The sequence below is a fragment of the Melanotaenia boesemani genome, chromosome 2 (assembly GCF_017639745.1).
Source record: "Melanotaenia boesemani isolate fMelBoe1 chromosome 2, fMelBoe1.pri, whole genome shotgun sequence".
Classification (NCBI taxonomy): domain Eukaryota; kingdom Metazoa; phylum Chordata; class Actinopteri; order Atheriniformes; family Melanotaeniidae; genus Melanotaenia; species Melanotaenia boesemani.
The window spans coordinates 32,131,533-32,156,612 of NC_055683.1; the positions used below are offsets into that span (position 1 = coordinate 32,131,533).

The 25,080-nt window shown below is 38.3% G+C and overlaps 1 protein-coding gene across 1 annotated transcript; it reads left to right on the top strand.

Annotated features, from left to right (window-relative positions):
- Window positions 1–3,498: 3,498 nt before the first annotated feature.
- LOC121656775 (1-phosphatidylinositol 4,5-bisphosphate phosphodiesterase delta-3-A-like) lies at window positions 3,499–24,274 on the top strand. The gene is made up of 15 exons (XM_042011900.1): window positions 3,499–3,854; window positions 12,534–12,701; window positions 17,449–17,677; window positions 18,213–18,342; window positions 18,866–19,091; window positions 19,395–19,596; window positions 19,697–19,841; window positions 19,966–20,118; window positions 20,221–20,373; window positions 20,465–20,615; window positions 20,771–20,887; window positions 21,150–21,328; window positions 22,377–22,512; window positions 22,790–22,939; window positions 23,035–24,274. The coding sequence occupies exons 1-15, from the start codon at window positions 3,764–3,766 to the stop codon at window positions 23,175–23,177; spliced, it is 2,373 nt and encodes a 790-aa protein (XP_041867834.1). The 5' UTR covers window positions 3,499–3,763; the 3' UTR covers window positions 23,178–24,274.
- Window positions 24,275–25,080: the final 806 nt, after the last annotated feature.

Sequence of the window (25,080 nt, forward strand, 5' to 3'; positions counted from 1 at the left end):
GCAGAAGAGGGAGCTCGTGTTTATATAGTAGCTCCGCCTCTGGTCGCGCGCATGCTACCACTCGTACCATCAAATGGATTGTGGGATATGTCGTTTTAATTTCCGCAAAGATTCAGTGTACGGACCAATACCAAACTACATAGTCCACAAGTCTAACAAAACTGATTAGCTTTTTGACCAATGAAATGGTATGATCTAGAGAGCAATAAAGCCCACCCACCACTGGGTTGATTGGACAAGAAGACAACTTTGCTGTTGCTAAGCTTAAATTATTTTCTGATTGGGCAATTTAATATTCAATCAGAAAACGTAATCCACACCAAAAAAAGCAGTCCCGGGCATTTATGTGGACGTTACTATTTAAAAAAGGAGGGGTTACAGCTACACACACTACGAAATAGAAGTTGAATTAAATAGTTTAGAAAATACAAAATATTCTATAAGTAACAGATAATGATTATTTATATTTAAAATGTTAATTTGATTGTTATTTTGTTAATGTAAAACCTAAGACAGATTCGATAATACAATATAAACCTCCTATGTTTCAGCCTAAATGAAGCGATCCTCTTATGGAATCTAGTCCGTTTTAAATGTTCGTTTTAGAAAATAGCTATATTGGCTCTTTCTTTATATCTTAACATGTTTCGTGCACGTGTGCATGCAAATCTACTGTTTATTTAGCATTTAGACAGTTATATGCTTCATTTTTGTTATTCTAGGTTATGCGGAGTAATACGTTGAGGGGCAGGGGCTTGTGCGAAATCTGGATTCAGCGTAAACAAACGACAGTTATTGTGAAGCTGCCGCTACGATCACATCTCCGAGTCCCTCGTTGTCCAAGGGTGGGTCAGGCGATCTCACACTTGCTCAATAATCCAGTTACAAGTGGACGAAGTGATGTAGATCAGTTTTGGGGTTATCTTTGCAACCCAATATACAATGCTTACATTGTTGTTTAATGTTATCAGCTAAGGATAAGTTAGCTAGCTGACGTTGACGTTGGTTGGCGAACGAGCGTTCCTTGGTGTTGTTTCTAAACTTAAAACACTCCATCAATCCATGTAACGTGAAGCCATATGCACTATAACAAAACCAATCTAAAGATTGGGCGCCATAATCTCTCACAGGAAATGGTTTCTGGCTGAGGCCTATTTTGACCAAAAGAAAAAAACGTCACACTATTCATAAAGCTAGGCTAGCTAACTCTAACTAGCTCGCGCTCTGTTGCTTGCCTAGTTACGATACAAATTAACGGAACGATATATTGAAGACGTTTTGATTTTTTTTTTCTTTCCTCATATGCCTCTAATTACGACTTAGGCGAAAAGAAGAACAGAAATAAAGTTTAAAACCATTTGCAAGATAAGTCAATTGTAAACGTTAGCCGTATGCTAACTAGGCCAACGCGTTCTCCGCGGATCCGTGTATTACCTGAATGTAACATTTCCATCGCAAGTTCCTTTTCAGAATTGTTACGATCACTTTCGTACAAACGACCCCGTTTGCCTGAAACCCGAAAAATATTACCCAGAACCAATAATATTACATGAGGTAATTGAAAACTGTAGACGTTTGTATTAAGTTGTAAGATATTTCCGATTTACAGTAATATTTTCAGGAGGTAGACAGAGCCTGATCAGAGGCAGCACTGAAGCTATTCTATAATTTACTGATGATTATCAAACCTTAGTTTAATGTTACTTGTAAAATTGAACATTGACTCATTTTTAAAGCTTTTATGGAGCCATTGTCTGATTTTCCTAAAACAATGCTACAAAATAAATCGATGGAATTAGTGCAACCTTGTGTGTTGTGTGTTACTATGATTTAATACATTGTTTTACATGCTCGTCATACATACAAACTAAATGTCCTACTATTAATTATACTGTAAAAGCTTAAAGTTTTTATCTTTAGCTGTGCATGCATGGGGTGCATGTTTTTTTTATACATACATACATATATATATATATATATATATATATATATATATATATGTGTGTGTGTGTGTGTGTGTGCACACACACACATATATGTGGATAAATGCATATTCATAGTTCCCTGACAGTTTTTATGAAGCATTTTGCTGTCATTAATGGAAGAAATGGGCTATTTAGTCTGTGACCTCTTCCTACGAGTGACTGGTCTCTTGAGCACTTGTAAACACCAGGAGTCCAATGGCTACAAACAACACAGACACACTGTTTCTACTAATAGAAACAGGCAGAGTTTCATGCACAGTAAAAAAGGATGCTGAACTTGGATTCCTTTGAGGAAAAGGTGATATGTTCCAGTTAATAAGAAACCAAATGGTAAGATTGTGAGATCATGGACAGGGCTTCCCACATTCTCAAATCAAGGAGCGGTGCAGCTACAGAACCAAAGCTACTCCTGCAATGATCACAGCCTGTGAGGATTAGCAGGTATGACTTAATCTCTCACTCTAACATGGTTGTTGCTGCTATTAAGAGCATGTAAACTGTTTTAGGCTAATATCAGCCAAAAGCAGGAGGGTTTCTTAAAGTATGCATCACCTTAACCTGCTTCTGCCCAACCTCCCAAACCTGCTTTTTTGTGTGTGTTCAGGTTGGACAGTTGTGGATCAAGGAAGATTACATTTCATGTTCTTGTTGGTAGGACCAGTTCTCCAGACCACCCAGCTGAACTCTGTCTTTGTGATAACCCCATCACTTGCATTTAATTAGGTTTCTAGCCAGTGTTAGGCCACTGTGAACAGGACTGTGGATTTTCTCTTTCATACACCACGCAATCCCCAAACTCCAAAAGGACATATGCATATACAGGCCGTAAAAGATGGATTTAGCATTAGCGAGCTGATTGTTTTTTGTTTTTTTTTTTGTTTTTTTTTGTCCTTTTTAGGCTAGCAGTTAATACAAATCACCAACAGGGGGCGCTGCCGCCTTATTCACCGGCATAGAGAAAATTATTACTTTTTCTTAAAGTGGTTTGTCATTGATAATTCTCTTGAAAATAAAAAAATAAATAAAAAGCCAAATATTTATTTACGATCATTTAATTCTCTAAGTATTTTTTGAAAAACATCATTGAAACAATAAAGACTTCCAAGTTCTTAGTTGTACTTCACCTTAATGAAAAGGTTGTCTGCTTTCGTTCTCTGATGACAGCCTGTTCAGAGATAACTATAATGTACTTGTAAATACACATACTGTAGTTTTAGAACTAAGATGCAAGTTGCTAATCTAAGTGGCTAAATTATTAAGTATGAGCCTCCAGCATGGCACAGTGTAATTTAGATGTATGGGTCAAATAATAATTAAACCCGTATGTAAACATATATCGAGGTAACATATATGTGTTTAATGCAAATATTTGTCTAGTATTTACAAGCTGATGAAAAAGGTCCAAAAACGTTTTTCATTTTAAAAGAAATCACTGTCTTTAAAAGGTCATGGTGTCTGAAGGGGGACTTGACCATCCCTCCCTTTTATTATCCGGGTTCCTCTGTTGGCTTAGGAGGAGAAGGTGGAGGAAGAGGAGAGCGTCAGTCTGAACCGTGCGCCTTTTTGGAGTCACGTTACGCCCCGACAGGGAGAGCAGCTCCGGGGAGGGACATTTTCACATGTGGAAAGGGAATAACTGTTGATCTTCGCTTTCTCTTTCTGCGGGGAGCTCAAGTACACCTGTCCCCATACACAGAGTTAAGGCGCAAGTCCCGAGCAGAAGCTGCCGCTTTTTTTTATTCATCTGTTTCTTTTTTAAGTTTCCAAAAGTTAGAAAAATGTTGGGCAGCGGTAAGTCACCGAAAGCAACTTCGAAGGAGCAGAGGAGTAAAGTGGCGGAGACGCCTACGAACCCAATAAAAAGGCTCGGTAAGCACATCAGCATAACAAAATCTCTTCTGCACGAGGTAAAACTAAAGTTAGGTTTGTCTTCTAAAAGTCTGCATGGAAACTTATTTGTGAGCTTACAGCGACTTTCTGATATTCCCTTACTATTTGTTTTATTTGTTACATCTCTTTGAAAAGATAATTTCCCAAATATTTCATTTAATTGCCTTCAGCTGTTTAACATGACCTAAAATTCAACAATCAAGCAGCGGACTTAATCTGATTTAAGTAAACTCTGCTGGCTCATAGGTGTTTACAGTTTACAAGCCGTCAGCAGATAATAGCAGGTCCATGACACGTCAAACAGAGCTGAAGCTTCAAATGTGTGGGTGTACTTAAATGATCATGTATTCATGGCCCACTGCTGTGATTCAGGCTCCTCTCCAGTTCCATCACAGCCTACTGCTGCCCCTCCAGACAGACCCTCTTAAGCAACAGTCACACCTCACCCCAGAATAGATACCTGCTGAGCAACCACAGAGCACCTGTCAGATTCTCTAACAAGACACTGAATGTCTGGAAATCTGGACCACAGTTGATGCTGCATGTGTCATTTGACCCACTTAGCCTATATAAAGTGATTTTTTTTCCTTTGGTTGAAATAGACCATGCAAAATACTCCCAAAAAAACAACTCATTCAAGTGAAATCCTGCTCTGAGGCACTAATTTGCTGCTGGATTTTAATGATTTTCCAGCATGCCGTTACACAGGGTTCCATACCTCTGCACTGATACTGCAGACCACGTCCTGACACTATGCAGACACTTATTGAAGCATTACTGATGTTTCAGCTATGAAACTGTATCTCTGTCTGAAAATATAATATGCAACAGCCAACGCTATATTTGAATCTCCTGCTAATACAAAATAATGAAGTGAGTGAGGCCACCCATCACCAACCCACCTGACTCTTTACCAGCATGTGTCATCGTAAATAAGGCAAGTGGCCTTCAACTCTGCCCTGATTTTAAATCCTTGCTCACATCAAAAGGAAAGCACCTCATAGTTTTGTCATCGGCAGATGAATCAAGTTAAAAGAATGAATGTCATGTGTTGTCACAGGATTGCTTCGACTTCCTTGTGGGAAACTTCTCACTTGCGGTAATCCTTTTCCCTGCAGGCAAAGCAATGGGTTTGACCTGTGAGGCAGAGATTTGTTAGTTTTTGAGATAATCCATGTTTCACACATGGATAAATATATTTGTTGCCACAAATGTCTCGGGGGTTGTTTTATTTCAGAGAATATGAGGCTGTGAGCAGTGTTGTGTCGTTAACTGGAACAGATCAGTTGGTTTCCTGTGAAAACAAACAGCCTGCATGAGCTCAGGATTTGCACAAACAACATCCATGACTTTGAAACAAATGTGCAAATTCATAAATGATCTGATAGTAGGCTGGTGGTACAGCACAGTCTTCAGAATCGAATCTTTATACCTCAAGATTGAGGTTTTAACCATTCAGAATAATTAATTTGGCTCTAATTACCCCCCATAAAAACACATAAACATGATTCTTAACTAATTAACCTTTTTAATAATTTTATAAAGAAAATATCAACACGTGTGTATTTTGCAGAGAATTGCAAACCTCAGGCAGTTGTGAGATGTTTCCGGCTTTTCTTGCACGTTCTACTTGTTTCAAATCCCCCTGGTGAGAACGGTGCTTTCACTCGGCCCATCCATAAACCACCATTTCTTCTTTTTGGGCCACTGCGCTGTGGATCTGATAGTATTTGAGTATCTGTGCTCTTCCTGTTTGACTTCATTTCACATTCTCGTCTTGAGCATGTTTGTACAGAAGAGAATTACTAGATGTCAACTAATTTGGGTTTTTCAATGGCTGATGGCTGATGTTGTTGGGCTATTTTAGCCTCACATGCTGGAGACTATTGTAACTCAGGAGAAAGAGTGGTTATTTGCCAGTCAAAAGGTTGATTGTCTGATCTTTGACTTCCCCAGACTTCCATCTTGGGTGAAACACTGAACCCTATAGTGCCTCAAATGTAATACTTTATAGCCCAAGAAATGGTGTATGGGTGTGTGTAGGAATGGGTGAACGAGGCTTATAGTTGACAAAAAGACTAGTCAAGTGCTATATAAATACAGTCCAATTACTATTTAGGCTGTTTAGAAAATGGACAACCAATAAAAATCTATCAACTTCTTATCAAAGAAAGAAACAAAGCACAAATAAAGCATTAAAATCAAAGAAATGCATGTCTGCATGCTCATGCCAGTGTTAATCTAAGCCTGATATAAAGGACAGATGTTACCACAGTATGCTGAAAGCTACGAAGCACCAAAAAGGCTGTGACTTTGGTTTGGACTCAAAGTTGGTAGACACATTTAATAAGTGAAGCAAAATGCACAAAGCCCATTTCACTCGGTAGTTTAACAAAAGTAAGCAAAATTTTAATAAATGTGGCACTTAACTCTTAACAAGACGCAATTTAACAATCAAATATACATACAGGTGAAGGCAAAGCCATCAAAGTAGGACAGACGTGCATTCTTTTCTGGGTTTCCAACAGCTGTTGTAATCCCAACTTTCCTTTGGGATCAATAAAGTATTTATCTTGAGACTATCAGCAGCTACTTGCACTGTCAGCTAAAGTCTAATTAACACAAAAAGAAAGCACACATTGATTTTTGCATGGCAGTTCGATTGTCACAAGAGGCAGCGTCACATGTTTCACAATTATTTTACTGTTTCCTCTGCAACAACACTAGGATGCTCACAGGTGTGCCGGCTGGTTAATCAACTTAGTGTGCTCAGGTGGGAGCTAATGACTTATCTAAAAACTTGGAAAATTGATTCGATCAATGGATGAATTCATGTCTGCAAGCTTCCAGTAGTAGACTGGGAAGCAAGCCAGGACCATAACATTTCCACCTCTATGAGGATCTCCTACAAAAACATCCTTTAGTGTGCAGCAAACATTTCTGCTGTTAATATGGCTAAAAAAAATCCAGACTTCATTTTTCCAAAATGTTCATCAGATGCTACGTTCAAGCAGTTCAAGCTTGTGTGACCTTCTGGTTGTAGATGCACGCACTTTGACACCAGTAATTCCTGCAGATCATTTGATGACATTATAGGTTTCTTTTCTGTTCTTGTGCTTAGTTTTCCTGGGATGGCCAGCCTCGAATAAATTGTATTTTACTTGAAATTAGGTGGAGACATCAATACCTTAAGAAAAATTATTACATTAATTAGCAAACACCAACAAGTCCTAAATGTCAGATTTGTGTACACAACAGGATCCAAACGTCACTCTTCAACAAAGTTTTAATGATTAACATCTGATCTGACACTCCCAATTTTAATTTAAGACTTTATGGATTTGAAGATGTAATAAACGAGTTAGCGTACCAACTTTTTCCATTTGACCAATCTTTTTTTTTTTTTCTGTTGTGCATATAAATTCTGATTAGACCTTCAAATCTTACTTGCATGTCATTTGTTTGTGTGTCACCTCTGATTTAATCTCTGTGGGATATAAATATATCAGGATATAAATCCTGATTAAAACCAAAAGTGACTCTTCTAAAATTACACAGGTGTGGTTTTTTTAATTAGGTTCTTATTTCTTAACTTCCAGATTAAGTGAAATCTAATTTAATTATAGATGATTTATGTGTTTACCAAATAATTAATAATCTGTTTGTGAGTAACAGAGTTTAAAATACAGTTTCTTTTAATGAAAATATCTTGATATTTAACTTGAAGCCAGATATTAAATTTGTGATCTGTTTACAGTGTGTCTGTGTATTTGCACACTTTAATGCCTCCCCCCATGTAGTCCTGTCTTACTTATTAATGAACAAATGAATGATGTTTCATTCATTATGGAAGACTAAGAGAATGTTTAACTAAAAGCTGGTTATTTTTTACTTTCTACAAAGAGGCTGCAAGGCTTTCCAAAAGAACATTGGCAGTAATTCTGCATGTGTTTCTAATCCTTCTTATGTTTTTGTGGAAACTTTTGACAGATCAAATATTCTTTAGATCATCAACATCATTATTTTTGTTTTACTGTCAAGTTTCAATCAGATCATCTTTTCTTGTTTTTGTTTAAAACCGGATCTTGCATTTCTAGATGCAGAATGCATGCCCTTGCTTGCCGCCTGATCTTCCTCCTGGGAGCAGCTGTAGGACAACACTAAGAAACTTTAATAGCCCCGCCATTGGTATCATATCCACAACGCCCTAACTTGTGTTTCTATATGCCAGTGTAGAATCTGTGCTAGCTAGCTCTTGTGACAGTTATGCTGAGAGAAATGTGAACCGCGTCCCAGGAGGAGCTGGTATGTGGCCATGAGTGAAGAGGACTCGGGCAGATATAAAATGACCAGCTGATATGGTTATTTGATTTTTATCCTCTTCTTGGATGAAGATTCCCCACTGCTGGAAAACAGTATACCTCAGAGGATTTGTGCAAGTGTTCCTGTACAGGACTTTTTCCCTGTTTGGGTTTTCACCCACTGTTCCCACATGGAACACCATTTTCAGCCATGACAGCAGCATACCAGTAGTTATACAGAAAATGTCCGTCTGCACATCACTTTGGTTCAGCTTTCAATATTTTAACAAGTACTGCATAAATTGCTAAAATACTTGTGTTCCCCAGAGAATGAATCTTACTGACTTTAGTGACACTCACACTCTATCTTTTGCACATCATTACCAAATGTAAAATTTTACAGTGCATAAAATATCCTAAAGAAACCATGTGTAACAATTACTGACATCTAGTAGGCAAGTTGGAGATAGTAGTAATCTCACATGCCATCTACCTACTATTTATAGCGCAGGAATCTTCAATCCTGGTCCTCGATGGCCAGTGTCTTGCAGGTTTTACAAGTTTCCCTGCTGCAACACACCTATTTCAGACTCAGACTTGTACAGAGTTAATGTCAAGCTCTTCACACGCCCCCAGTTTGGTAACTACTGACTTAAACAATGGCCAAAATGCAGATAAAACAGCTGTGTTGTATCATGTTTCTGAGCTAAATAGCAGACACATTTGGTTCTAACTGGAGCTAATTTTGGCATTTGTAGCAATTATGGCACTGGGAAGTGTTATGTTGACCCAAAGGTCATGAGCTAGCCAATACATGGTTACAGGGTTCTTTACCCCACACATGAAATGGTGATAGGATTTATACTGAGACACTCCACCATATTCTTCATCTGTGTCCACACTACTGCTGATAAAGAATGAGAGAATACTGCAACTGTCTCACCTGGTGCTGTTCCATAAATTCTTGCAACACTGGCACAAAATTAGTATAAATAAGTAGCCAGGCTAGCCTAATGAAACCGAGACAAACTTTAAAGCTCAAAATTAAAATGAGCTTGAAATATATTGTAATCTATCACATTTAACGGTTTCTCTGGGCAAACATATGTGTGGAAGAAAAGTACCAGCTAATTAACACTCAGGATTGCTTTTTCTGGCATGTAACTGTATAGCTTAGCACCATTTTGAGATGTAGCAGATATTGGCTTTTGATGGCGTAAAATCAAATCACAATATTTGTGACATTTTGTGAAACTTTATATTTATAAAAATAACACAGAGCATGTTAGCATGCTGATATTAGCATTTAGCTTAAACACTTCTTTTACAAAGTAACCGCTAATCATGCTAGCTGTCAATTCAACACTATTATTATGTTTTATTATCTTATTATCTTGTTCATTTTATCAATTTAGTTTAAAAATAAGGTTATTTCGAGGGGAAAAAAACAAACCTATTTTAAACTCAATAAAAACAAATTTTTCATTGAGGAGTCTTTATATTGTCCTCAACATTACAAAGCAATGTTTTCATTGTATTACTATTTTCTTAGTTCCTTAATTTGATATTTAATTTAGTTTACACCCATCATACCCTTTCCTGTTGCTTCATGGCTATGATTTTAAGCACAGAGCCGATTTTACAAGTTCCCATTAAGTGCTATAGTGGGAATGTGGCTTCTGTAGGATTTTGGGAGCCTACATTTAAAACTAGTTAATACAGGATGCAGGGAGCATAGGAATGACTCTGAAATGTTTTCATTAAAATAGATCAGCATGGTTGCTAACCAGTTGGCATGCAGAAATTTGACCACCAGATGAAGTGGCTGTCAACCAGATTTTCTGCTGGAGGCAATGAAAAGAAACACAATACAGCTCTGTGGTCTGAAGAATCTTGCACATCACTCTATTTGCACACTTATGAAGAGGCTTCCAGAGGCGTATTGTGTATTAAACATTAATGTGCCTAGCTGTAAATATAAACTAGGTTGAGCATTTGTATATATGCCAAAACTTGCAGACGTGTCCTTTCGTCTGTTTATGTTAAAATTATGCAGGTAAGAAAAAAAAGTGTGTTTACAGCAAGATAGACAATGACTAAGACTGAAGCAGTGTGTTGAGACAGAGCCAGTAAAGGCTGTTTGGGCAGCTTAGCGTGATCAATGACCTGCAGTTAATCAGGTCCTTGTGCTGCTTGTGGGAATGTGTTACATGTAGAAACAGCTTGGAAAAACAGGCTTGTTATGGATGGAGGTCTGGTAGGGGGACTCTTTGTGTTCGACCTCCATGGGGTGAACCCCGTGGTTGCAGGGAGGGGAGCTGAGCGTTTCTCTGTGCTGTTGTTTGGGGGCCTTGTGAGGAACTCTGTAATCCATTTGGCAATGACAGTATGAGGACTGTGATTTAAAGGGACAGAAAGAAAGGAATGCCAACTGTGTCTGGACAAATCTTTAGAGGTGAGAAGAGACTAAATCGTGACAAGTAATTTGATGAGTGAGAGCTTGTTTTAGCTGCTTCTTTGTACAGCAAAGAAAGAGAAATTTCTGTGAGTGCTCTTTCTTGATCCAAAAAAAAGCAATGAGGCATGATCGAAAGTCCATTAACACTTCTTTTGTAAAGCAATTGTTGATTTATTTATTTTTTTTATTTGAGTTTTTGTAAGTCATTTGCAGGAACAAAATCTGTGATTAAGCTTTCTAAAAGTAGTGCTGAATTTTGTATTAAAATATTTATACCTGGTTTAGAAATTGTACATTTAACAGAACCATCAATGCATTTAACGCCAGACCTGGCTTGCTGATTCCTCAACTTCTACCTCTGAATTTTTACTTCAGAGACTCTACCTCTTTATGGTGCTCATTTGCTGCCAGCCATATTGCGGACATGTTGTCAGTTAACATGTTGCAACATCTTCCTCCTGCTGCTTCATTTTCCAGCCTTTTGTTGCTCCTGTCTTACTTTCTTAAAATCATGTTTGTTTCAAGATGAGCTAATATCTTCCATGCAATTGTAAAATGTCTCACTTTCAACATGACATGTTTTCTTTGCTCTCTTGTGAATAAAATATTGTTCTAAGAAATCTGCAAATCATTTTGTTATGTTTTCATTTCATTCTACACAGTCTTCCAACTCTTGGAATTGTGGTTGTGCATGACTTTACATTTAAGTCATGCTAAAATGAGTACTGGAACTACATGATAGTACTGGAATGCCAAAGTCTTGGATTGCACTTTGAGCCCCCTGTGGATTTGTTGTATTTGAACCTTTGAAAAGAGATTAACAAGGCTCTGTTGTAAATACCAAAACATTGGACCAGACATCCTGCTATTGATTTAGTCAAGACTTTTTTTTACATTAATCACTTAAAAAGTGGGAACACTGCCCTTAATGTCATTTAAGGTCATTTATTTCACCCAAAGTTCACACTGGAAAAAAAAAACAAAACATATATACACACAATATATATAATTTTTTTTCTTTATCTGGTTATTTTTCTGCTCATTAACTAGTGTATTACTTGACCATTTGTTTGACCTCCACTTTTGGCATTACTTTATCATCATTTAATCCTCTCCAGATCATGTAGAATAATCCTTTAAATACAATAAGAACAACTACCTGATATGTGCTTTTAACAACCAAAGCTGATTTCTTGAATAAATGTGCATAGATAATATTTGAAAGCACTGGTTACAATATGAAAAAACAAGAAAAAAAAAACACTTTGCAACTTTAAGCAGCTATTTTCTCTGTGCTTGTTGGTCTGCTTCTGCCTCACAAAAAAAAAGAAAAGAAATTTACAAGCTATCATGACAGACTTATACCCCCATAAATTTCTTTTCAGTTTCTCTAACAGTTTTTAATTTTCCTGAAGACTTGACTGGAAAAAAGCTCAATGAAGTGTACTTTTTGAAAGCTTAAAGGGTACCTTTCAAGACTCACTTTCCTTCACAGGTTTATCTAAAGCTAAGGTTACTTCCTTCAAACTTTGTTTAGAAAACATAACCTGCAGGTTTAGGGTATAAGCAGAGAATTGGTGACTGCATTTGTCAGTTCAGTCCGACAAATGTGAGGTCTGTTTTGAGGAAACTGCTGCAGCTGAATCAGAGTTAGTCATTTTAAAAACTAACACCCACTCTTAAAAGAAAATAGCAATAATGATCAGAAAGTCATTCAAAAGTTGTAAAAACAGCAAAAAGACTCAGTAAAACTACATTTTAGAAAATAAATGATGTCCGTATGACAAGAGCAAACAGCATGAATTTATGGGCCTTAAACTCAGGCAAAACAAGTCAATGTCAAACTGAACCATTTGCACATTAACATTTGCAGTTTTTCATTACATGTGCTTTCTCCAGGACTTTTGGACAATGAAGATATCCGTGTTATGATGCAAGGCTCCAGTATGGTGAAAGTTCGCTCTTCCAGGTGGAAAAAGAGCAGAAGCCTGCGGTTGCTGGAGGATGGACTTACCGTCTGGTGCGAGTCCACCAAGAGCTCCCGCAAAGCCAAATCCCAGCAGACGTGTAAGTTTGACTAAAGCCTGGATTTATGGTTATTAGTTTTTAGAGTGTGTGTGTGGACTATAAGACAATGAGCCTAAAGGAAAAGGAAATTATAGGATGTGAGAAGGAAAAAAAGCTCTGAGATTGAGCATGCTCAGAAATGGGTATTTGTCTTTTGCACTTAAAGGGAAAGGAAACTCCACCAATATCAGATAAGCATAAAAGTGAATGAAAACTTAGATCCAAGGAAATAATGTCGCAGCCTTTCCACCAGCCCAGTGCAAACTGGAATGAGCTCTTTCAGCTTGCACATTGTTCAGAGTTGTTGAGCTGTTTTATCTCTGCTTCATCTTATGCCCATTCCTCTACTATGTTATCTCATGACATGCTTATTTCTCTACTGTGTAAGCTGTTTAATCATAGGTTTTGTAACATGGCTGTATACTTTCATCACATTCTATCATATTCAAAACTAAATAAACTAAATGGTTTGTCAGCTCCAGGTTAGGTGTAAAACTAATTTCTCCAGTATTTTGAATGAAAGGGTTGTAAATCTGACTGGGAGGCTCCTCACTGTGCGTCAGAGAAAACACATGACTGAAGTGGCTGTAATCGAGTTCTCCTTTTTTCCTGCCTCCAGCTGGGAAGAAATGAGGTAAACAATGCTAAGGTGCACAGAAGTGGGTTTAATTAGCTGTATCACCACAGGTTACTGAGACTAAAACCAAAAATTAATTGGAAACCAGTGCAACTCCCACCTGTTGTCAGCTGTTTGTCTCATCAGCATATAAACTCAAACGTTATTTCAATTTAAAATGAAAAATTTTAAGCTGTTTCGGTATTGTTTTGTGAAAGCTAATCTGATTTTTTTTTTTAATCTGGTTTGATTTTAAATGTCTTTGTTTGATCCTTTAATATGCTCCCTACCAGAATATTTAATATTTTGTTTGTAAAATAAATTAAATTGTGAATGCATAGTTATTCTCAGTATGCACTCACAGAAAATTTGTATGTGGTTTTGGAACATTTTCATGATAACGTGTGAAATCCATGTAATCACACTTGAAACCCATGTGATTATAAGGGTTTTCATGAAAATTATATGGGTTTCACATGTGAGTATGTGAGTTTCTAGTGTTATTATAGGGGTTTCACATGATTATATGGGATTTACAAGTTATTGTATAAGTTTCATTTGGGAATTTGGATGGGTATAATATCACGTGATTATATGGGTTCACATGATTATATAAGTTTCACATGAGAATTTACATGTGTTACACATGTTATATAAGTTTCACATGGGAATTTATATGCATGTCACTTGTGATTATTTGAGTTTAACATGTAGTTATATGAGTTTTACATGTTATATGGGTTTCACATGGCAACTTGCATAGGTTTCACATGTTGGGTTTTACATGGGAATGCGCATGGGTTTCCTTTGTAGTTATATGGATTTGACACTGTGAAAATCTTGCAAAACTACACATTTCCCATGTGCAAAATAGTCTTTTACATTTTCAAAACTACATGGGGTCACATGTGAAACTCTTCTCTGTAAAGGTGGTAATAGTGAAGGAAGAATTTTATACAATGGTATGTTGAGCTGCAGCAAGCAAAGGGAAAGTACTAACATCTTTGAAGGAGTTATTCAGGGAATCAGTTTGAGGATGTCAGTACAGTATGTAGGACACATCTTGTTAGGGCTCACTCTATCAAAGCGTCTCAGAGTCACAGCGATGGCCTAAATTACACAAACACAAAACGCTGGCAGAACGTTTGAAATAGGAAGACAAAGACTTTGCATCTGATTGTTTTGTGCAGCTCTGCAAAGAAAATGAAAAGAAAATCTCTTACTTTTTCAGCTAATTTTTTTTCTTGGAATGAAAATGTACAAGTGGAAAAGTGTCAGCTAGCATGAGTGAGAACAGCATCTCTCTCTTTTATTGCCCTCCTTGTTGCCTTCAACTCTCCCACCTCTGCTTTGTTTGTGTAGATGCTGGAATGCAGTTAAATGTTAACCTTCTGCTAGACTTTCAGAGTGGGGAGGTGAGCAGGTTTGTGGGTCAGCTGGTGGTGAAGGCCGTCTTTGATTGTGTTGCAGCCTGAATTAGACGCAGAGCGGATGAGTCGGAACACTCCTTGCAGCAATGACAACATAACAACTGTGTGAGTGCAGGCCAATCACTTCAGAGGACAGACACTGATAACGCCACACCAGCAGGATCAAATCTGTGTGTGAAGAAAGCTTGGCTTGGTTCCTCTTTTCCGAGCTCCAGGCGCTCCTCCATGTCTAGTTTGATCTGACGCCTGTCGTTGTGCAAAGTTGTCGCTTCTGCTTCAAAGCACTTGGCATACAATGCAGCACTTAAAACTTCTGTTCCACTGTACGCACAAACACACGCTTGCATGTCAGTTTTGCCACGTCTCTGGGATTACCACAAAGGAGGAACGTTGAGTAATTTCGAAGAAATGGAGAGCAGAGGCTTCTATTGCCTCCAGCAAAATAATGAGGCCATTGTTAAGATAGACAGTGGTTATTGCCCAATTGAGCAATCACCACAATATAGGCTTCTCAGAACAGAGTCATTTTAAACAGTTCTGCTTAAAATGACTCAGCAAGTCAACACTGTATCAAGCTGGTTTTCCTTGTGTCACCTAAGTCCTCCAAATATGAGATTTATAGCTAATCTCTTATCTTTTTAGACCTGTGTTCCCTTTGGACAAAATTATTAAAAACTGTTATTAGAAGGCAAACAAAAATGATCTTTATTATTATTTATTTATTTTTTATCATTTTCAAGGTCTAGATTTGTGGAAGAAGAGAGAGAGCTACCTAAAGAGATTAACACTTTATGTTATTGTGCGTAACTATTACCATACCAAACCATTTTATTTCTAAACTACTTTAAAAATAACGTAACAGCTGACCAAAATGCTGTACAATAAATGTAAAAACAAGAGAAAAAAGCATAAAAACAGCACAAATTATGAAAAAGGATTTAATGAATGCCATCGTCTGCTCTAAGATCAGCTGACCAGATGCTTTTAACTGTCCTGAAAACATGTTATAAATCCAGGGGAGAAAATATAGAATGAGCTCCCACTGTAAATTAGACAGGCTCCTTCTCTTGTTGTTTTTAAAACTTGTTCAAAAACACACCTTACTCCTTGGCTTTCGAGCAATTTTGAGTTGTCATCTGTCTTCATCTTTTACCCTTTGTATGTATTTGCGTTATTTTAAATTTCTTAAAGCTCCTATGTGGTAATTTATAGCTGTTTTATTGTTCTATTTGATAGATTATTGACATTTTAAACCTTTTTATTGTTCATAATTATTAGGGGGTTTTGTGTAAATGAAACATTAAAAGTGAGAAGTTAAAAATTGGAAAACAATTTTAAGATGCATTAAACACTGTTGAAATAGTACGGAGGAGTAAAGCACAAATATAAACAGGTAGGAATGAGAGGATAAAGTTATCAGGAACAAATTATCCATCTTGTCCTTTGAAATACCTGGAAGATTGAGAAATATCTTTGAAGAAGAAGCCCAAAAGATGAGAACAACTGAGTCTCAAGTTGAAACATCAACAGTAGATCAAAAAATAAAGACTGTATTTATTTTCCAAACCTTTTATGGCCTCCAAAGTTGAGGTGGCTGACAAATGTGCAAAATGTGGCCTTAAGATAGTCAGTGCTGTAAACCCTGTACCTTTTGGTGAAGACCAGTGGTGAGGGAAGCTCCAGATTGAAGGAGTCCTACCTGGCCTCTTGTCCTGAGGCAGCATGTTAAGTGCATGCAGGCCAAGCAGAATGCAGCTTCAGGCTCTGGATGCTATGGAACTGTATTGGTTGACACAGCTCTGCAACATCGCCTGGTCATCAGGGATAGTGCTTCTAGACTAGCAGACCGGAGTGGTTGTTCCAAGATTGCCTTATGGTCTTCTGAGATGAGCTGAAAGAAGTGGCCATGGAGAGGGAAGTCTGGGCTTCACTGCTTATACTGCTGCCCTGCAATCTGACCTCAGATAAGTGGTAGGAGATGGATGGATGGAATTTTTATGGACAAATGAAATTAGAGTTGACAATAGAGTTTGTAACTGGAGTGATAATGGACCCAGGGCAACATTTCCAGTTAGGCCCCAGAATGGTGGAGGAGGGGTGATGGTTTGGGCTGCTAACATAACAGGAGATGGTTGAACCTTTTGCTTTTGAAGAAACACGAAATTTAAACCAGCTGTTTGTTCTGAAACAAAGAAAGTAGTACAGGTAGGCTATTATCTTTTGCAGAACAATACTCCACTTCTAAGCTTGCCAGCAAAGACCTCAAAGGTGACCAAATAATGAGTCAGCCCTTTTCTTGGCTGACTTAAATTTCATAAAAGCATATGGTTTCCTCTCAAACATCAAATTTACAGTGATGGATGACACCACATAAAAGGCACTCAATAGACTGTTTTGCTGCCTCAGTGATAGATCAACAAACTAACCGACTCTGTTTACTTTAATATAAACCTATAATAAGGACAGAAACAACAAAGTGAATGTCCAGACTTTGATTTTTGTGTGTTAAAAGATCCCATGTAGAAGCATATCAAGGTGTTGGTTCATTATCAATTTACAGTCTCTTTGTTATGTCAGTGGGATTTATGATTTCCTAAAAACACCTCAGTCATGACCTCTAGCTGCTCCATGTGTTGTCCCGATCTCCAACTGCTGTTTACTCTTGATCACAACCTGAACCCTCCTTTCTTTTCTCCCCCAGTTGCGGTGACCGAGGTGGAGTGCGTGCGCGAGGGTTGCCAGTCGGAGGCACTCAGGCAGCTGTCCGGGTCGGTCCCAGAGAACCAATGCTTCACGGTGATCTTCAAAGGAGCCAGGAAGAGCCTGGACCTGCTATCCCCCTGTGCGGAAGAAGCCCAGCGCTGGGTGCGAGGACTCCGCTTACTGAAGGAGCGCGTTGGCAACATGACGCAGAAGGAAAAACTGGACCAATATCCTGTCATATAGCATTTCCTATATGCCAGAATAAATATAGCTGAGGCAGCATTGCTATGACGACTGGCTGTTATCACACCAAAGCTATGTTCCCACGTCCTGAACATAGCTTTGGTGAGCAGTGGTGATAAAATAAAAAAGCTCTGCCTAAATATAGTCCAACTATCACTGTTGAATTATAATCCCTCTTAAAGTATGATGTCAGTGTAGGTATCAGATGTATGATCACCCCTGCTGCTGTTTATTTAACTTATCTTTAATTTAATCATTTCCTAACATTTCCTAGTACATACAGGCCAAAACTGTAATAAGTCAGGCTTCAGTAATCTTTTAAACCAACACGAAAGGAAGAAAAAAAAGAAAGTAAATTGTAAGAGTTTGCTCATATGCAGTCAACTGAAAACTAATAGAATGAGAAATGTTACATCCATATCAAGACGCATAGCCCATTAAAGTAAGTGAATTCAAAGGCTGCCTTAGCTTTTTTGCTTCATATTTCAGTCATGTTTTGTTTTACTTAACTCCCTTCAATTGGATCCATGGCTATCTGAGGCGAGCAGATCACAACCAGGATGGCAAGATGAGCTACGACGAGGTCAAACGGCTGTTACAGATGATCAACATTAACCTGAATGAGCAGTACGCCCACTGTTTATTCAAGGTCAGGGTCATGTGAGACCTCAGGTATCCGTATCGTAATTAAAAGTAACTGGTTTTAGCAGATTTCTGTAAGAATGTATGAAAAGAGGGAGTATAGGGCTAGAGGTAGGGAACTGTTTATTATCTAGTTAGTGTGGTGTTTTATTTCTCTGACACCATGGAGTCCAGAATCTGTGTTCAATTACCAGCCCAGCGGCAATCCAACCAAGAGCTCCCTTCTACATCATCATCCCCTACCTCTTATCTTTCCCACAACATATGAAGAGCCATTTATGTCTTCATTGAGGGGGATTACTGCCTGCTAGTCCCCTCAGCGCTCTGTTACCCCCCATAAAATTTCTAACACTGACCCTCCATGTTTTTAATGTGTGCACAGCTGTGTTGTGTTATTATGATGTTTTTCCCACAGGGAATTTGAAGCACTCCCAAAACAAAACCACTCTGTTTAAAATTTGCCTGTTCCTCTCACCGTGTGTGTTTAGTTGCTTTTCTTTATCAATGCGTGCCTCTCCCTTGAATCCCAGCGGTGTGACCGATCTGGCGATGGACGTCTGGATCACACAGAGACTGAGGAATTCTGCAGGGAGCTGCTACGTCGGCCTGAACTGGATGCCGTGTTTAGACACCATTCGAGTAATGGGTGTGTGCTTTCTACTGCGGAGTTGCGTGACTTCCTGGGAGACCAAGGAGAGGATGCCTCATTTAATCATGCTAAGAGTCTGATACTCACCTACGAGCTCAATGACTGGGGTAGGTTCCCATGAGTCATTAAAGGAATTAAAGGTGGATTTCAGAGTGTTGTGAAAACACTTTGTGTTTATTTTCTAGACTGTCTGCTTATTATAAAACAATCCTGCTCCTGCACAAAAAGTGATCCACGTGGATTTTATGAGAAAAAATTGATTTAAGTTAGAAAAAGGTCAAAAAGGCCTCATCTGTTAGCTATTAATAGCTTGATATTTGATTCGTTAAAATAGATCTGTATTCTAACATAAATATTTTAACACGCACCATGACAGATAATCCAACTGAAAGGTAACATTTTCACTGCAGCTCAGAAGAACCTGTTCATGACTCAGAACGGCTTCACCATGTACATGCTGTCAGGGGAGAATGATGTCTTCAACCCTGACCACACTAGAGTCTACCAAGACATGAGCCGCCCTTTGGCCCATTACTTTATCTCCTCATCACACAACACCTACCTCACCAAGGACCAGGTTACCAGCGCCAGCAGCACTGAGCCATACATTAGGTATACACACATCTTTGAGTAGTTTGTTTTAAATGCAGTCCATCCCAAAATCTGCCCACAAGGATTTCTCTGTGGTTTAAAATGTCTTTATTATGGCCAGGGCTCTGAATCAGGGCTGCCGCTGTGTGGAGCTGGACTGCTGGGATGGAGATAAAGGTGAACCCGTCATCTACCACGGCCACACCCTCACCTCTAAAGTCCCCTTTAAGGAAGTCATAGAAACTATCGCCCAGTATGCGTTCAAGGTGACGTAAATTGTGGTTTTGACATGCCTAATTATTGCCATATTGGATTCTGCATTTTTTTTTATTTGGCCTGATTGCATTTTAATTACTTAGCATAAGACTTGGCCTGTGATATGCCCTGCAGGCGTCCCCATACCCTCTGATCCTGTCCTTGGAGAATCACTGTTCTGTGGAACAGCAGGCAGTCATGGCTAAACATCTCCGTACCATCCTTGGCATTAAACTGCTCACCAAGCCTCTGAGTGACCTGCCACTGAGTGAGCTGCCTTCTCCCGAGGTTCACACACGACACACAAACACACAGCTGGGCCCTCTTTCAAAGCTCTTTGGATGTCTGGTTTTCTAATTAAGTCATTTGTTCCAATGACCTTCCTTGCAGGAAGTTAGGGGGCGTATTCTGGTAAAGGGAAAGAATCACACTCCTCACTTGGGTCAGCTGAGCAAGAACGGAAGTTTTGCCAGCTTCTCCTCGAGCTCTGAAGATGAATTTGTAAGCACTAATAAGAGCACACCCAAAAAGGATCCTGCAAAGGTCAGTTCAAAAAGACTTGTTCAGTCCGAGATGCATTTAATGCAAGCACTTAAGTGAATCCAATAACATTGTTTAATGTTTCCTTTCCCAGGTCTGTTCTAAACTGAGCCTTGAGCTATCAGAGCTGGTGGTATATTGCAAGAGCGTTACTTTCCAAGGGTTTGAAAGTGCATCAAACAAACCTCCAAATGAAATGTCTTCCTTTTCTGAAAATGATGCCCTCAGGCTCATCAAAGATTCAGGTATGTTAGGAGAAATAATTGCATCTTGATATTTTATAAAGAAAGAAAGATGACTGCTGATTTCAAGTCTTTTATGAAGTTGGATTTGCAGAATGTATAATCAGCCTCCAGTGGATCATTACATGCTCTCTTCTTTTTTGTCTTTTCATTTGCAGGGAAGCTTTTTGTGAGACACAACAGCAGGCAGCTGAGCCGGATCTACCCCTCTGGCCAGCGCCTGCAATCATCCAACTACGATCCTAAAGAAATGTGGAACGTTGGCTGCCAGATGGGTTAGTACTTGAAAATAGAAGTTAAAAAGCAGTTCAAATGGAAGCAAATTAAGTCAATTTGTTTGAAAAGAAAAGTGGTTAGTAAGTGTTTACAAATTTTACACTGACTCTCATTTTTGCAAATTCCTGTTGGATAATTGTTTTTTTACTGACTCACTGACTGTAAGTGTGTGTGCCCTCATGGTGGGCTATTGTTTGTGGAGAAAATGTGCATTTAGATTTGGAAGTTTTACTGACTCTTCTCTTTTCCTTATTTGTTCAGTGGCCCTGAACTTCCAGACACCTGGGGAGCAGATGGACCTTAACCAGGGTCGTTTCCTTACCAATGGTCGCTGTGGATACATCCTCAAACCCAGCTTCTTATGCAGCACCACATCTAACTTTAATCCAGAGAACACTGGCGGAGGCCCTGGTCACACCCCTACCCAGCTAACTATACGAGTGAGTTGTTCCCTGTTGATTAACCATTAGGGAAAATGGTGATTCTTTTTCCTTATTTTTTAACTATAGTTTGTACTGTCATCTAGAGTTTTTAATAAAAGAAAACACATGCTGTGTCATTTTTAACTTGTTTAAAAGGCTTGACGTGAGAAAACCTTTTCTTTCTAAAAAGAACACAGCAAGTTTGCAAACCTGCATCCCAGACAAAACACAAGACTTTTGGAACAACGTCCTTTGGAAAAAATAAAAAGACATCAAAGTGGAGATGATTGGTCATGATGCACAGCACCATGTTTGTAGAAAAGTGTAGAAACACAAACAACTCAAAATGTCAAGCACAGCAGTGGAGGCCTGATGATTTGAGCTGTTTTTTTGCAGCCACAGAACCTGGAGACCTTACAGTCAACTTTGAATAAAGAGTAAAATGTGAGAACTTCTGTCTGACAGCAAAAACTTGTCTGAAACTGGATCGTGCATCAGGACAAGGGTCTTAAACATGAAAGGAAATCTACAACAGAATGGCTGAAAAAGAAATGAAAGTGTTGCAAAGCTTCAGTCAAACTCCAAACCTCAACCTGACTGAAATGCTGTAGTCAGACCATAACATAGATGTGTATGAGTGAATATCCGCAAACCTCAGTGTAGTGTATTGTAAAGAAAAGCAGGCCAAAATTTCTCTACAGTGATGTAAAAGACTGAAAACATACAGAAAATGATACCTTTAACTTAATGCTGCTAAAGGAGGTTCTACAACTGAATCATGGAGGTGAAGCAGTTGGCTTAGTTTTTGTTTTTCATCATTATTGTCATGCCATTACTATCATATCTTAAATCTTAAAACCTTTCTTTTTCACAACTGTACATACAGAAAGCTATATTATATTGTCCCGCTAGTGGTTTTTGATCCTTTTTATGTAAATAGAGATGCTATGTGCTTTCTAGATGGTAAAATATTGTCAGATTTTTACATTTTTGGCTTTTTCATAATATCATTTTGATACACTTCTGATCGTAATTCCAGCACAGACTGATTAGTTTTGTTTTTCAGATTTTATCTGCGCAGCAGCTGCCAAAAATCAACACAGAGAAAGCGAGCTCCATTGTGGATCCACAAGTGTGGGTGGAAATTCACGGAGTGGCTATTGATAACGCCAGAGACAAAACCCACCGCATTGACAACAATGGTACTGCAGAGATTTTATTAATCAGATTCAAGTAACAAGAATAAAGCAGATGAATGTTTAACATAAACATAGCTGCAACATGGTGGGTTTTTTTTTTTATGACGTCATGATGTAAATATGGAAGGTAACATATTATTTCAAAAGGATGTTCTGTCTGTCTGTGCGGCATAGAAATATCTTTGTAGGTGCCTTTCCTGTCCAGCGCCATGATCAGTTTGTTTGAAAGGTACACAAGGCACTGGTTGATGTATTTATAGCTCTTGTGCGCCCTCTGCAGGTTTCAACCCACGGTGGGACTGCACTCTGAGCTTCCAGCTGCAAGTCCCTGAACTGGCCCTGGTGCGCTTTGTAGTGGAGGACCACGATCACACTGCCAAAAATGACTTCGTAGGGCAGTTTACCTTGCCTTTCACAAGCCTCCGCACAGGTGCCCGTGGAGATTTTGCTTACATTCCTGCCATGTGTCAAGTCTGCTCTGTGTCATGCTGTTCATGATGTGTGTGATTCACTATTTCCTCCCAGGCTATCGACATGTTCACCTGTTGAAGGCAGATGGCTCCAGCCTGTCCCCAGCTACGCTTTTCATCCATGTAAAAGTGAACCGCAAAGGAGTTCCTGTCAAAAGTGTGTCAGAGCATATGGCCATGTGCAAAGGCAAAGCATGAAACAGATCTGAACTGGATGAAAAGAAATGTTTTTTTTTTTCTTATAAGAAGCAGTTTTGAAACAAGAAGCTCCTAATGTGAGGGGAGTGCTGCTGTTTCTGCCAGCCGCTCTCCCAGTCCAAACATCAAATGGTCTGATTTAATCTCAGCCGCTCTCTAAAAGCAGGAGGAAGATGTTTATCAGAGATGAAGAAGAACACTGGCTCTCAGATGCAGAGCTGTGGAGACAGGACATTGGATAGCGAGGCTCCCGAAACACATTTTTACAACAGAGTGTGGTTTTAGTTTGAACTCTTAAAAACTTCTAGAAGGAATAAATAGGTCTTTCACATTTTGTAATGTCCATTTGAGAAATCTTAAACTGTTTTTTATATTTGTATGTTTTTGCTTCTTAACTTAAAACTGAAGATAGTTTAACAAAAAATGAGTGACTTTAGTGAATTTAGGTGCTACCACAAAGAAAGTAAGCATAACTGGCTTTTAAATGTGACCTATATTTTTAGAGATGTATTATTTTAGCATTGGGATGTTAAAGAGATAATGAGCCAAAAGGTTGTACTAAGCATGAACTAATATCAGAGACTATTTGTTAAGTCCTGATACTTAAGATATGTTGGCACTTTTGATTTTTCTGTGGAAGACAAATGACTGTTTCTGATATGTACAAATGGACTAAATGTAGGTAATTTTTTTACTTATGCCTTATTTGGGTCATCATCATTTCATATGTTCAGATAACAAGAATCAGACTGTGCTTAATTTTTCATGTAGATAAACTTGATTTATCAGTTTATTTTTTTGCCAATTCTTTTTCACACACAGAAAATGGAACTTTATCACCAACTGCAGAAATCTTACACAGCCAGCAATCACTGCAGGCCACAACAAACACTTCACTGATGATTAAATGCTTCAGTAATGGAAGGTGACGCTCAGAGTTTGCTGTAATTACAGTTTATACACTGTAGGTGGTTTTCATAGATTTTAACATGGTGAGTGAAGTAAAACTTAGGTGTTACAGATTCAGCTTCTGTTTTATGAATGCAAGCTGTTACGTGAACAAGAGAAAATGCTGCTATTATAAAGCATTGATAACATCACAGTGTAAGACCTGTTTTTTTGTTTGTTTGTTTTCTTTACCATTTAATATAAAGATAAACACTGTGTGGATATGTTAAGCACAGATCAAGATGAAGTCATACATTTATGATTGTTTTGCATTTAATAGGTCTTTCATCTCTGGACAGCTAAAACCTGCAGAGGACCAATGAACTATAGCTTTTTAAATGAGGAATTAATGACAAAGAAACATGCTTTATAGATCATCACATTATAGTGTCACAAATTTCACTTTTTGTTATTCAGTGTATGAATATTTCTACTCATAATTAAGCTGAATTTTAAAAACTTATGCATTAATATTGCATGTCATAAAATAATGTTCATGGGTTATTTACTAATCCAATGATTCTGCTAGTATATAAATTAGTCATTGATAAATCTGGTGTGCTAGAAAGATTATGGTGACTATAAGCGTCTGATAAGCTTTTATAGATATGTGAGAATCTTTAAAAATTGGTCAAAATCGTAGCTTTAAAAGATCATTTCCGTTTACAGTTGCATGTGTTATCATGTGTGTTAAAATTATCTCATTGGGAATAAATAGGAATCATAGATCGACATTTATTGCGGCATGTGTTTAAAACCCGCACATGTTCTGCGTTAATCAGCAACTTTAGTTTTAAAAGATTTTATACATGCTTCCAGTCAGTCCCAGCGCATTTCAGTTTTCGTTGTGGCAGATCACATGGCTCTAATGTCCATGTTTTTGTGTGTGAAGGAAAACATTACACTACATGTTAATCAACTTTTTCAGGGGTCGCGGGACATCAAAAGCAAAGGT

Excerpts from the sequence above, each read along its gene's own strand:
- LOC121656775 (XM_042011900.1), top strand. The coding sequence starts at position 3,764 with ATGTTGGGCAGCGGTAAGTCACCGAAAGCAACTTCGAAGGAGCAGAGG. Across the intron at positions 3,855-12,533 it reads GAACCCAATAAAAAGGCTCG|GACTTTTGGACAATGAAGAT; the intron begins GTAAGCACATCA and ends TGCTTTCTCCAG. Across the intron at positions 22,513-22,789 it reads CCACCGCATTGACAACAATG|GTTTCAACCCACGGTGGGAC; the intron begins GTACTGCAGAGA and ends CGCCCTCTGCAG.